At 34.5% G+C, this 14,560-nt stretch overlaps 1 protein-coding gene across 2 annotated transcripts in view; it reads left to right on the plus strand.

Moving 5' to 3' along the window:
- Nucleotides 1-14,560, plus strand: part of nej (CREB binding protein nejire) — a 92,017-nt gene that overhangs the window by 46,519 nt on the left and 30,938 nt on the right. For both annotated transcript variants that reach the window (XM_089089847.1, XM_089089848.1), the window contains exons 8-10: nucleotides 2,244-2,437; nucleotides 4,703-4,992; nucleotides 7,859-8,016. In XM_089089847.1, the coding sequence (XP_088945973.1) occupies nucleotides 2,244-2,437; nucleotides 4,703-4,992; nucleotides 7,859-8,016 (642 nt within the window). The remainder of the gene's footprint in view (nucleotides 1-2,243; nucleotides 2,438-4,702; nucleotides 4,993-7,858; nucleotides 8,017-14,560) is intronic.

Consider the following 14,560-nt stretch of genomic DNA (forward strand, 5'->3'; position numbering starts at 1 on the left):
GGCTATAGAACTTCCAATTTTTAACTAAAGGAGCCTCTTCTAAAGTTTCTACAACCATCCCTTCCACAAAAACCTTATGTACCCGCTGGGCATAACTTACAGCCCTTGTCCCTAGGCTTTGGGCTTTGTTTCAACCCCGAATTCCTTGTTATATGATATTTAGACTATTTTGAATAAAATGGCTATCTCAAAATTTCTAATAGATGCTTTTTGGGACAGTACGACGTTTGTGTGTGTGTGTGTGGGGGGGGGGGGGGGGGTAGCTGCCCTCCGATCATTGACTCTTAAAAGGAGCACTAGAGCTTCTGATTACCAATCCAATGAGCCCCCTCCGAAGTTTATATGACCACGCTTTCTATAAAAAAAAACTTATACGCCCCCAGGGCATAACTTACAACATTAGCCCTGAGGGCTGTGGGGGGTTGTCATCCTCAAAGACATAATTTCTAGACCTCTCAACTGCGTTGAACAAAACGACTATATCAAAATGTTGATCAGAAATGTTTGAGGAAATTATCGGAATGGAGGGGGGGGGGATTCGCCCTCCGATCAGTTTCGAGTATTAATAAGGGCACTGGCCCTCTCAATTTTTAATCAAATGAGCCCTTTTTGAAATTTCTACGATAACTTTCAATAAAAACCTTATGTGCCCCCAGGGCATAACTTACTACCTTTGCCCGGAGGGCTGTTGGGGGGGGGGGGGTTGTCATCCTCAAAGACATAATGTCCGGACCTTTCAACTACGTTGAACAAAACGGTTATCTTAAAATTTTGATTGGATGTGTTTGGGGAAATGGTGGGCGTGGAAGTAGAATTAGTTACCCTCCAATCACTTTTGACTATTAAAAAGGGCGCTAGCCTTCTCAATTTACAATCGAATGAGCCCTTTGAAGTTTGTAGGATAAGGCTTTCTATAAAAAAAACCTTATATGCCCCCAGGATCTAACTTACAACAATTGCCTTGAGGGCTGTGTGTGTGTGTGGGGGGGGGGGTCATCCTCAAAGATGTAATTTCCAGACCTTTCCACTTTGTTGAATAAAATGGCTATCTCAAAATTTTGATTGGACGTGTTTGGGGAAATAGTGGACATGGGAGGGGGGGGGGGTTAGTTGCCCTCCAATCGCTTTCTACTATTAAAAAGGACTCTAGCCCTTTCAATTTCTAATCGAATGAGCTCTTTTTGAAATTTCTACGACAACTCCTTTGATACAAAGTGCCCTGGTCTAAAAAAAAGGAATAAATAATACATTGTGTCAACATCGTTCTTTACTTAGGCAGCGCTATTGCGCTGCCTTTGATGTAAAAAAATAACAAAGAAAAGAGTCGGAGGGAAATGGAAACAATTAAACTTTGATAACTTAAGCAATCGCAGTTATCAATGTTTGAATAGATTTTTATAATAAACAGTATACGCGAAAATAATATGAGCTAAAAATAAACCTTGTCCCAGACAAAGAGCAGAGCTCAGTGGACAGGGTAACAAGCCAACATCGGGAAAAGGTATTTGCGACAGGCATGTGCTGTAGTGTGCAAATATTGAAAAATACTAGGGAGGACAAATTTCAGGGTTTGTTGCAAAAAATTATAATTATGAGTTTTCATTAATTTATTGTTGTAATCTTTATCTTAAAAAGGCAGATGAAAATGAATTCAGCCTCTTAAAGTTTCATATTAAGTAAAAGGAGCTAGGTTTAAAGGTCCTTCTGTACCCGGGATTGTATGTATCCAGAGTAGCTTGTGTACCCTGATTTTAAGGTCCTTACAATGTATGGGAAAGAGGAGCTAAATTTTGATTACTAAAACCATTGTGATATTTGGTGATAAAAAAGTTTTGTGATAAACTGACTGCTCAGTTATGTCAATTTAAGAAAATATAGGGGGTGGAATACAATGTTTTCTTCAATATCTGGGGGAGGGTGTCGTGTTTTCCATTTTTTCATTAAAAATACTCCAACAAGGGTATTTTTAAAATCTGGAGGAGGAACATAAAAACAGCTTTATCAAAATACGACAGCTTTATCAAAATAGGATCAATTCAAGTATAAGCTCTACATAAAATCAGGAAATAACGAAGGGTAATCTCTACATCAAAAATAAGATTTTCAAATCTCTGAAAGGTGATTAATACACAGATGAAACTAAATTTCTCTTATTCAAAGTGAAATGTTGTTTTTATTTATTTTTGATTTTCTTGTTGTGTCTCTTCTGATTAATTTGTGTTTTATTTGGCTGTTCATTTTAGCGAACCAAAAACAGAGCCTATTGAGGAGCCATCGAGTGTTACAGAAGACGGAAAATCCATAAAAGAGGAGGTTCCCTCGGTGAAAGAAGAGCTTTCTGATTTGACTGAAGAATCGAATGATTCAAGGCCAGCTCCAGAGACGGCCTTAACAACAACTAGTTCTTATTCTTCAAAATCTCGAGTTGGTAAAGTTGGTGAGTCAACTTTTTCCTTATTTGCTTAATTTCTTTCTTTTTTTCCCCCTTTTTCAATTTCATAGTCTTCAAAACTAACTAGTTTATTAACTAAAGTCTAGAATCAGAGTTTTCAAATTCGGTCAAGTTCTTAAATTTTATTTCAGTCTCCATTCGTCTTTGTTAGGAACGAGCAAAAGAAATACATATATACATTGTCATAATCAATTGCTGGAGAGTTATGTGTCTTCTTTTTTGTATTAGGTGTCTCAATTTCGAGTTTATCATTCAAAACTGAACAGAATAGTTCAGTTCAGTTTTCTCGTTCAGTTCGTTTTCAGTTCAGAATAGTTCAGTTTTTAAGACACTTTAAAAGACACTTAGTTTTCACGTTCGAAATTTATAAGACACCTGTGACCAGGGTTGCCAGTCTTTTGGATTTCTTCCAAGATCTTGGATTTTCGGTCCTGGGCTTGGGATTTTGATAAAAGTATATATTCGCATCAAGGCCATACCCAAGGGGCTACCGGGTAAGAACCCCCCTGAAACGTTTGTCTGACTCGTAAAAGTGTAACCAAAATGCAAACAAACAAATTTTTTATGCGTTTTTTAAATTTTTTGCAACTCCCTCATCCTCTTCATCCTGTGTCTTCTTTACAACCACGTAGAGTCGCAGGGAATCAGAGAGGCTTCTTTCATACGGCCAACCCTTGGTCCTGTAAAATATTTCCTACCATCTTTGCCAACTCATTAATATTATTTCACGCAAAACAGATTGCTGTGACTAAGACATCCTTTCAGATAATAGTAGTGTAAGAAAAATTTTGAAAAACGAATTATTTGAAAGTTAAAAGAATGCCATCTTTTGACTATTTACTTCATTGAGTATTTTCAGGCAAGTAAAGGTATTTTAGTTTTAGAAAGTTGTTCCAGTCTTCAAAAAGTTCACTTTTATCCTACTGGAACTGGTAAGTCTTTCAATAATATTGAGTATTCAAAAAATACTATTTAGGAATTCAATATATGATAGTGGTCTACACTGGCCAAGTAAGCTTATCGCACTGATTTACATAAGGACCATTGGAATCTTAACTTGTATAAATAGAAACGCTGCTTCTTTATAATGGACTAGTAAGCTAAGGCCATAGACTAGACAATAAAATAGTAAGACAAGCTCATTCACTTCGACAACACAAAGATATTCTATTTCCTTTGTGAAATATTTTCTCTTATTTTTTTTTAGTTACATTTAAAATGTTTTTTTTGCAATGTTTTACTAATTACAAATTTAACTTTATAAGTTTTAATTTCTTTTATTACAATTTGCTTTTATTTTAACTACGTTTAATTGTTATTTAATTGTAGTTTTTAAATTGCAAAATCTCTAATTACAATTTTCAGTTATAACATGCTAAGTTTCAAATTCAGAAATGTAAGTGGGATAGTAAGACAAAAGACGGACAATATTATTTGGACGATAATTCTTATCAATCAAGCTAATCAAGGCTATTAGGGTTTCAATGATAACATAAAAGAACAGTTACATAGTTACGAAGGATTTGGGTAGTACTGGAATTTCAACCTGTTTTGTAAGGCAGATACCACTAAGCTTCTGTGGCTTTTCGGAACCTTTCTAGCTTAAATGACCCTTGAAATGAGCTCGGAAGTTAGAAGGCAGTTAGAAGCGTTTGTCTCTTTTTATTCTTTTTTTTTTAGTTTTTCAAACATTACTTGGGGCAACCAAGTTAAAGAAAGCTATTGATGAAACTTAAACTTTGCTTGGCCCAGTTCGAGGATTTACGCCGAAAAAGTGCCCCTAAATTTGTTAAACTATGGCAGAATATTCAGATCGTTATACTACATGCTATTAATATTCTCAGTCTAAGTTTAAAAATAGTCACCATTGAGATGGATATAGGCAAGTAGCTAGCAAGAGACGAGAAGATACCGAATATCATAAGGCTTAAGTCCCCTTTCCCTTCCTGATCTATTTTCCACGTTCCTTAGGGGATGAGCGCCAAAAAACGAGATTACCATTTGCTCTAAGGGTACTCATCCATTATAAGATAGGCTTTTTTCAGTTCCAAAATTGTTTTTGTTTTTTTAATAACTTTGTTAAATTCGTTATTATTCGATTTTCATAGAAAATAACCAAATAAATACTATAAAAAAAAAATATTGAATTAAAATAAATGCTACCTTAAAATGAAATTAAATAGATACAAAAAAATTAACTAATACTAAAATAAGTTTACTATTAAGTATCTAAAGTTTTATATTTTTTAGTGTTTAAGCCAGAAGAGCTTCGTCAAGCTTTAATGCCAACACTGGAGAAACTGTACCGACAAGACCCAGAATCGCTACCTTTTAGAGAGCCTGTCGACCCACAGAAATTGGGCATACCCGATTATTTTGATATTGTCAAGAGACCTATGGATTTGTCAAGTATCAAGAGGAAGCTTGAAACAGGACAGTACAAGGATCCTTGGGAGTATGTTGATGATATATGGCTCATGTTTGACAACGCTTGGCTCTACAATAAGAAAACATCCCGTGTTTATAAGTGCTGTACTAAGGTATGCGTATTTTCTAGACTGAGTGTATGTGTTTGTTTGTGGGTTTTTTTTGGGGGTGGGGTGGGGAGGGGACCGTATTTTATCCTTGTGATCTTAGCGAAATATGTTATTTTACCGAAAATTTGGTTTTGAATGCTTAAATTCCACCCTCCCTCGAAAAGGGAGGATGTGTATAGTCTCAAGGTTGTATTCAGAAGAAAAGGCATGTGTATGTAAACTCACAAAAAAAGAATATAATCCTTTCAAAGAAGAATTTTGTTGTCTAAAAATAACTTCAAGGTGTTTCTAAATTTGAAAAATATAGTATTTGGTACTTAAACCCAAGAGATTCTCGTTTTGTTTTTATATTATTTAATTATGTTAAATTTAGATATTACTTATAGTGAGTTCGAGCATTCCAAGAATATTTATTCTAAGCGTTTCACGTGATAGAAATGACGCCAATGGTTAGTAGGATTACTACTTGAAACGATCCGGATTAGTTGTCGGATAAGTTACACCTGCTAACTCTAGAAAACGCAGGAAATCCTGACGAACGCAGGAAGTTCTACCTTTCCAAAGATAGAAAAAAGATGTAAACTTACATGCAAAGAACAAAAAGTGACAGTAATTTTGAAATGTGGCAGACCTTCAGGGTTTTGTGTATAAGCTATGCTTACACTGGAGTACATGTGATTAATGTTGTTGTTCGCCTAGTTGCCTATAGCGTTTCAGTTGACAAGTTGCAGGATTAGCATTTTTTGTTATTTTTTACGGATTAAATCTGGGGAACTTAATATTAAGCGGATAAGTCGGATAAGGGATGCTTGGATGTACTTTTATTTTAGATACAAAACCTATCTACATGGTTACTGTTGATATTAGTTAATGTTAATTTTGAAATTTATTCTTGTGTTCATCATTTTTTCGAGTCATTCGTTTCGTAGGGTCGTAGAGCTTAGTCTGCAAGAATAGATCCCACATGAGTATAGGATTTTAAATAAGTATATTTATGGTTATCTATTGGGATGTAAATGTATAAAAAATAAAAGAAGTTTAAAACCTTGTTCTTTCAACTATATAACCAAGAAATTTATTTTAATATTAAAAAAATGAGTTCTCCCTTTTGTTTCCTAAAAAATAAAATGTAATATTTTTTAATATATATATATATATATATATATATATATATATATATATATATATATATATATATATATATATATATATATATATATATATATATATATATATATACAAAGACAGCAATAATGACAATCCAAAGTAGCAAGCGTTATTTCAAGGTAAACATCAAGCAATAAAACCAATGAATAAAAACTGCACAAAGGAACTGTGATATTTTTTTGTTGCCTAAGTGAATTTTATTGAAGTATCAGCTTACTGTCGCGCGTTACTACAATCACAAAAGAAAGGAAATTCAAGGAAATCCCCCCCCCCCCCCCCGGGAAATTCACCGTCGTGTATTAATAACGATCGTAACTTTGAATTTAGAAGTATTTGAAGAATTCCCCCTGCGGAAAATTTTTTTCGCACTACAGAAGATCACCCACGGAAAATTCCCCCTCCCCGCAGAAATTTCCCTTGTGGAAAATCCCTCCTCCCGACAATTATCCCCTGGAAAATAAATAAAGTTCAAATAGAGATAGAAGTCCTCTTAGAGATAAAAAAGCAGTGATAAATTTTACAAGAATACTAGATATTTCGGTCACTGCATATTTGACCGAAATATCTAGTATTTTTGTGAAATTTATCACTGTCTATTAAAAGGATTTTATCTCTATTTGAACTTTTATTTATCGTCATGGAAAGGCAGTGTGGTCTTCGAAATTATCCACCCCTGTAAAAATTTTCCCCGCATATAAAATAACTGTCATATTTTAAATTTAATAGTGTTTAAAAATAATTTTGGGATTATTAACTTACACGTTGGGCGTTTTTGGACAATTAATATCCAGAAAATGCGAATAATGTGAAAGGAAGTCACTGTCGAGATTTTGTTAAGGTGTCTCTAAATGGCGTCAGCACGAAAATTATTTGAAAGATTAAGAGTGCCTTGGGGGAGGGGGGGATTACAACATATGTTAATTTCATGACTTTGTTTCACAATTCTATGTTAAAAATAAATCTTGTTCGGAACAGAGTAGAGCTCAATGGGCTGGGTAACGAACCAAAACTAAGCATATGCTCTTGTTAAGCGTACAGTATTCAGGAACGACAGAGAAGAAAAGTAATTCCTAAACATAAAAGTAAGTCCAAAATTAAGGTCCTAAGCAAATTTTTCAGAAGTCTTGATTAATCTAGATCGTTTTTTCACTACAGCAAAGGATAGTTTTTAGAAAAAAAAATCCAGAAAATATTGTAGTGCGGCATTGGAGAAAGAAATTGCAGATTAATAAATAAATACAAATGTGTATAATTATTGTTCGTCTAGTAAGATAAGAATAAGCAATGAAAGCAGCACAATAGCTTCGATATTAAGTGCAGAAGCGGACACTTCGTAAAGAGTACTTATAAAAATAAAAAAGAAAATTATTACAAATTCACAAATGATAGCAGAATAGTAAGCTCACTCACTTCGGCAAAAAAAAATGTATCTGATCAATATTTTATTTGTTATTTTAACCATTGTTTATTTGCTACTTTGTATTTTTTATTGTTTATGTTTTCTTTAGTTCCATGAATTATTTAATTGTTTTTTTTAGGATTGACATTAATGATGTTAGTTTAAAACTATTGCAGTGAATAAACATATTCTATTCTATGCACAATGTTAAACTAGATAAATTACAAAGGAAAATTGTATTCATTAATAGTATTTACTATTCATTCTATTGTAATATTTATATGACATTTGTTTTTTCTGTAGTTGTCTGAAGTATTTGAGCAAGAAATTGATCCAGTGATGCAGTCACTTGGCTATTGTTGTGGACACAAATATACCTTCCAGCCGCAAGTTCTGTGTTGTTATGGAGCTCAGATTTGTGCTATTCCTCGGGATGCAAAGTATTTCAGCTACCAAAATAGGTAATTTTTGTAATAAACTAACTAATTTCTTTATTTTGTTTTTGGAAACAGTCTCATCTCCTGCTGTATGAATAATGTGTTTTAACACTGAATTTATTTAATATTAGTATAATATTACCTCGTACTAGTATTAAAGTCGGTCATCAAGGCAATATATTTTAAGTCTAATTTATTTTCCAAGTTGGGTAGTTTATAAAAGCTATTAATTTGAAACTCTTCATTTATTATATTGTCTTTAGAAAAAAAAAATAACTTAGAATCTGCTATTGAGAAATTGTCAGCAATGATAAGCAACATTCATGGCCTTACAAAGATATGTAGAAGGAGATGGGGCCTTGAGCCCCTTTTGCCAGGCACTGACCTGGCAACACTACTACTATTGAATAAAAACAAAAAAAAATCCAAGTTCTTTTTTAACAGTGGAACCTTAATAATTCAACTTATTTTTCAAACCCTCTTGATCCTTCCGTAAATCCCAATGTAGAAATACCTGTATATTATTTGAATCTGAGAAACTCAAAAAAGCGATTTTGGTATTTCAAAGCCATGAGCGACACAATAAGTTTTTTATAGCCAGGGTTATATGCGGGTAGTCTTGGCACCATTGCATCATAGAAAACCTAAGCAGTGTCAAGTATAAATCAAAGAAGCTTTTATTTTTATTAAACTGTTTTAAGCATGTTTCTTAGGCCTTGAAGAAAGGCTTAAACGGATCTAGAAGGGGTTTGTCATATCTTATTGGAGGTACCGAGGGTGGCTCCAAAATTTCGAATCACAGAACAACCACTGTGAAATTTGTATTCTATATACAAATTAAAAAAAAAAAACTAAAAAAACTTACCCGTTAAAAGTAACATAAGCCTACTCTGTATAAAGTCAAGTTTAATCTATGCCTTTAAAATGCCTGTAAGTTTGAGCTGAAGCTTTCTTTAAAAAAAAAAAAAAATTGAGACAGAATATGCTTCATTCTTCATGTAGAACCCAAATGTTGAACATTTGCAAGTGTTTTTGTTTAAATTAGTGGGTTTCAATTGTTGTGGGGGTTTTTGTAGGCTATGTTTTTAATTACCGCCGAAAATCCAACGAGGAATAGCATTAAACCAGAATGGGTTTGGGACCCAGAATTAAAAGTTGTAAAGAATAAAGCTAAGTTTTGGCTCCGAATATGGGTGACTTGCGGTCGGCCAAATCGAGTTGTCTTCGATCTGAAGCAAACTACCAAGTGTGCTTATAAAAAACGTTTATGGCAGTCTAGGGTATCTGGTTTTGATTTTCCTGCGTCGGGAAAGGAGTGGTCTCATGTTCTGAATTCGGATAAGCTTAGTAGTGAGTTTTCTGAAAGTCCTATAGCAGTTTATACTTGGAAGTCGTATTATAATGATGTTTTCGGTAAGGTGAACCGGGAAGTTGAAAAGCTTTTTAGTAACCTTCTTGAGTCGGTTTTGCCTAATCGTATTTCTCAGAGTAATGTATTACCGGTTTCTACTGTTGATATGGGTCAAGCTATTAAGAACATGCAATCTAGCTCTGCTGGTCAAGACGGAATTTCTTCTTATCATCTAAAAGTAGTTCGCCCTGCTTTGATAGATCACCTTCAGCTACTGTTTCAGATGTGTTTATCTACTTTTATGGTTCCCGAAAGCTTTCTCTGTGGCACAGTCACCTCGGTTTTGAAGCGTGGAAAAACTTTGTCAGAGTGTAGTTCTATCGACCAATTACTGTTTCGTGCAATCTTAGCAAAATTTTTGAATATATTCTTCTCCCTTTCATTTCAGAAAGTGTTAATTTTGGTGAAAACCAATTTGGCTTTCAAAAAAGGCTGGGATGTCAGCATGCCCATCGTGTTCTAGCTTCCCTCATGTTGCAATCTGTTAATGATAAATCTCCTCTTCATATCTGTGCTCTTGATCTTTCGAAAGCTTTCGATAGTATAGTCCACTCATATGTACTCTATTCCTTTTTTCCAACAATATTAACCTTTCTATTGTTGTTTTGTTACGGTACTGGTATTCTAACTCTTTTTTCAGGTAAAATGTAATGGAGTAGTTTCTGATTCAAAGGTGTTACTTTGACGTGGGGTCCGTCAAGGAGGTGTGCTTCCTCCAACTATTTTTAAGTTATGTATCCTATCCTTTCATCTTTGCCTTCGACTTTCATTTCTGATGGAATTGATGTCTCGTATCTTGCTTATGCGGACGATGTTCTCGTTGTCAGTCGTTCTAGGGCTGGGCTCTCACATTCTGTCAGCTGGATCTCAGACCAGTTCAGATGGATTGGGCTTATGTTGAACGTTGACAAGTGCGAATATACTTCATTTAATTCGAGTGCGAGTCTCCCTCTTAACTTTAGTTTTTTCTCTATTCCCTGTGTCTCTTCTTTTCAGTGGCTTGGTCTTCACATTACTAATAATCTCAGAAAACTTCGGGCTCTGACATTTTCTAATGCAAAGAAAAAAAAATTCAGATAGGAAATTCAAAAATTGTTGCAATTAGAGGGAGGTACAATAGAAAAGCGCTTGGGAAATTATATTCTTCGTTTTGCGATCATTCTATTCTTTCTTTTATCTGGTTTTCTTCCAATTCTGAAGCCTTAAGATCTGAAATTTATCCGGACTTAACATTTAAATTTTCTCGGTACCTTTTGTGCCTCCCTCCGTGGTTCCGGAACCGGCATCTGATATCGCGATTCGGCCTCCCTGATTTACGTGAAAAAGTGACTGTGATTGCGGGAAAGCTGTCGTTATCTGAAGGTCCTACAGCGCAACATAATCTACATCGTTTTATGTAAATAATTGTTAAGTGTGCGAGTGCTTTTTTGTTTTTATTATTATTTTTTTTTTTTTTTTATGTAATCCACTTCTTTTTTATAGTGGGTACGACTCCAATATTTTATCATTTATTTATTTTTTTTTTTTCCAGAGGCACTTCATATGGAAGAGGTCGTCGCATAAACTTTAGAGGTGGTTCATTTGATTGAAAATCGAGAGTTCTAGTGCCCTTTTTAAGAGTCAAAAGTGATCAGAGGGCAACTAGCCCCCTCCCCCTTCCCACGCCCTTTTTTCCCAAATGCATCCGATAAAAATTTTGAGATAGCTATATTGATAAAAATGGTTAAAAGGTCAGATAACAAAACTCCAGCGTCGACACAACTTCCGAGGGCCTGGGGGCAGGCGTTGCAAGCTATGCCCTGGGAGCATATATGGTTCTTATGAAAAGGATGCTCGTATAAACTTCAGAGAGGGCTCATTTGAATGGAAATTGGAAGTTATAGTTCAATTTTTAAGAGTCAAAAGAGATCGGAGGGCAACTAACCCCCTTCCCCTCCCTTTTTCTCCAAACCCATCCGATATAAATTTTGAGATAGCTATTTTTTTTAAATGGTTAAAAGGTCAGATAACAAAAACTCGGGTGTCGATACAACCCCCCAGGGCCCGACGGGCAGGCGGTGTAAGTTATGTCCTGGGTCGTATATGGTTCTTATTAAAGGGATGCTCGTATAAACGTCAGAGAGGGCTCATTTGATTGGAAATTAAAAGTCCTTGTTCACTTTCCCAGAGTCAAAAAGATCGGACGGCAACTAGCCCCTCCTCCCTCCACGTCTTTTTCCTCCCCAAACCCACCCGATAAGAATTTTGAGGTGACTAATTGGTTAAAAATAGTTCAAACATCAGATATCAAAACTCTGGGGTCGACACAACCCCCCAGGACCTGGGGAAAGGCGTTGTAAGTTATGCTTTGGGGGCATAGTTATGGGGGCATGTAAGTTATGGTATGGTTCTTATAGAAGGAATGCTCGTATGACCTTCAGAGAGGGTTCATTTGATTGAAAATAGATAGTTCTAGTTCACTTTTAAAGAGTCAAAAGAGATCGAAGGGCAATTAGTCCCCCCATGCCTTTTTTTCCCCAAACCCATCTGATAAAATTTTGAGATAGCCGTTTTGTTAAAAATAGTTCAAACGTTAGATAATAAAACTCCGAGGTTGACACAAACCCATTTTTTTACTTTGATTAATTAAAAAAAAATTCCACAAAATAAGTTTTTCGAAAAAAAGTAAAGAACTCCATTAAACCAAAAATTATCAAAAATAAAATAATCTACAAAGCGTAAAACTACCACAAATCAGCATCGATAAATAAATGAAACCCAAAACGAACAGAAATTACAATAAATAACCGAGTCAAACTCAAAACGAGCAGAAATTAACATAGGTAGGGCTCAAAACCCCTATGCCTTCCCAAGGCCATAACATAATTTGCACTTTACTGAAAATAATAAATTTTAAATGTTTTCACTTTTATAACTTTAATAAATCAAATAATACTAACATTCTGATTACTAAATATCAATATATGTATATTAAACCGACAATGCACATTCATTTGTATTTGGGAAGGCATAGGGGTTTTGAGCCCTACTCATGTCAATTTCTGTTCGTTTTGAGTTTGACTCGGTTATTTATTGTAATTTCTGTTCGTTTTGTGTTTCATTTATTTATCGATGCTGGTTTGTGGTAGTTTCACATTTGGTAGATTATTTGATTTTATTTTTGCTCATTTTTGGTTTAATGGACTTCTTTACTTTTCCTTGAAAAACTTATTTTGTGGAAAAAAAAATTTTTAATTAATTTCTGTTCGTTTTTTATTGACATAGTCTTTTCAGGGAAAAAGAAAATAATTCTTCAAATCTTTTTGTTTTTTTAAGACTTATAGTTTGGCCTGCTATTTGTATGCTGGAGAAAAAATTTCAGCAACAACAACATATACCCTTTTTAAAATTTTGACACAAAGAGTAGTGTTTAATTTAGTTTCATACCTCCTCTAGTTGACTTGTAATAGAAGACTTGATACCATTCGCAAAAAAAATCTGTTTACTTTCTTCGAATTTTTTTTTTTTTTAATTAACAAATGGGTCACAAAAAAACAACATACAAATCTCCATATAATGCTAACAAAATAAAACTGCATATAATACCAACAATATCAAAATAGGTCCCGACGCATATTATCGTGTTTGGGATGACCCAATAAAAAGATCACTTCAACACTTATACGCTAGTACACTACCTCGGGGAAATAATACTCTCTGAATCCTCCTCTCCTCCCCCACCCCTACAAAACAAATAATCAACAATACAAGGATAATAAATTTTTTTATTTTACAGGGAACTTAAAGGAATTCAACACTCATATTCTATGATTCATCATGCTTCCTTTCATATACCGACAATCACCTCAATCAACACACAGGAAAATTTTTCTCTTTTAACACTCACAAACATATATTCACTCCCAGATCAATCACCTTATCCGTGTCTACAATACTGGTTAAAACAAATACATCGCAAAGAAGCACGAAATTCCTCACGAACCTTCTTACCTTTTAGTTCCGCCGGAAGCCTGTTCCACACTTCAGGACCAATATACCTAATAGAAAATTTAGATCTAGTAGTAACTGGAAACGGCGTTCTAACAAACTCAACATTTCCAATTTCATAACTATGGTTCCTTTCATTATAAAATTCAGAAAAACATGTAGCCACCAAATTGGAAAAAAGACTATACATAAATAAATTTACATAAAATTTAACCAAACCAAAGAATGGTAAAATTTTTAATTGGTGATACATCGATCTCACCGAATTTTGGGACAAATCATTGTTCAACACTCTTACGGTTTTATCTTGTAACCAACGTAGCGGAAAAAAACGACCAGTGAACGTCGACGACCAAACTGTAACACAGTACAACAGATAAGGATGAATAAGTGAAAAATATAACATTCTAATAACCTTTTTGGGAAAAAAATTTTCAGTTTCCGCAGAGTTCCAACATTTTTGGCTAATTTAGTACCTATGAATGCAATATGATCTTTAAAACTTGGGCATTCATCTACCATTACACCAAGATACCTTGCAATACTTGTCGGCTTTATACTTCCATTTTCTAACTTAATTTCTTCAATCCATGGATAGTAATTTGCACTTCTGCCATATAACAAGAACATTGTTTTCTTGTGATTAACAAGCAGTTTGTTCACTCGCATCCACCTCTCGATTATCACTATTCCTTGTTTCATGCCATTTTTCGAATCCGCTTCTGTTTTCGCAGCCATTGTAAACTAAGTATCATCAACAAAACTTGGAAGTATTTTTAGCGCCGGGCCATCATTGTAACTTGGAGCTGACATTTTTTTAAGGAATTCATTTAAATCATTAATGTACGCTAGAAATAAAAGGGGACCCAACACAGACCACTGTGGCACACGACATTTTACTACGATTTCTTCTGACAGGACTGTGCCCAGCCGTACTCTTTGCGTTCTTCCTTCAAGAAATGAAGCAATCAATTTCAGAATTTTAAAACGAATTCCAGCATTTTCAAGCCTAGACAATAAAATATTGTGATCAACACAGTCAAAAGCCTTCAAAATATCTAGAAAAATTGAACCCACCTTTAGCCCTTAATCGAGGCAATCGTTAACAAATGTTGTTAAAAATAATAAAGCATGCTCTGTAGACATATTTTTCCTAAAACCAAATTAACT

The sequence above is a fragment of the Artemia sp. Qi Xiang Cuo genome, chromosome 5, assembly GCF_049724085.1.
Source record: "Artemia sp. Qi Xiang Cuo chromosome 5, ASM4972408v1, whole genome shotgun sequence".
Lineage (NCBI taxonomy): Eukaryota > Metazoa > Arthropoda > Branchiopoda > Anostraca > Artemiidae > Artemia > Artemia sp. Qi Xiang Cuo.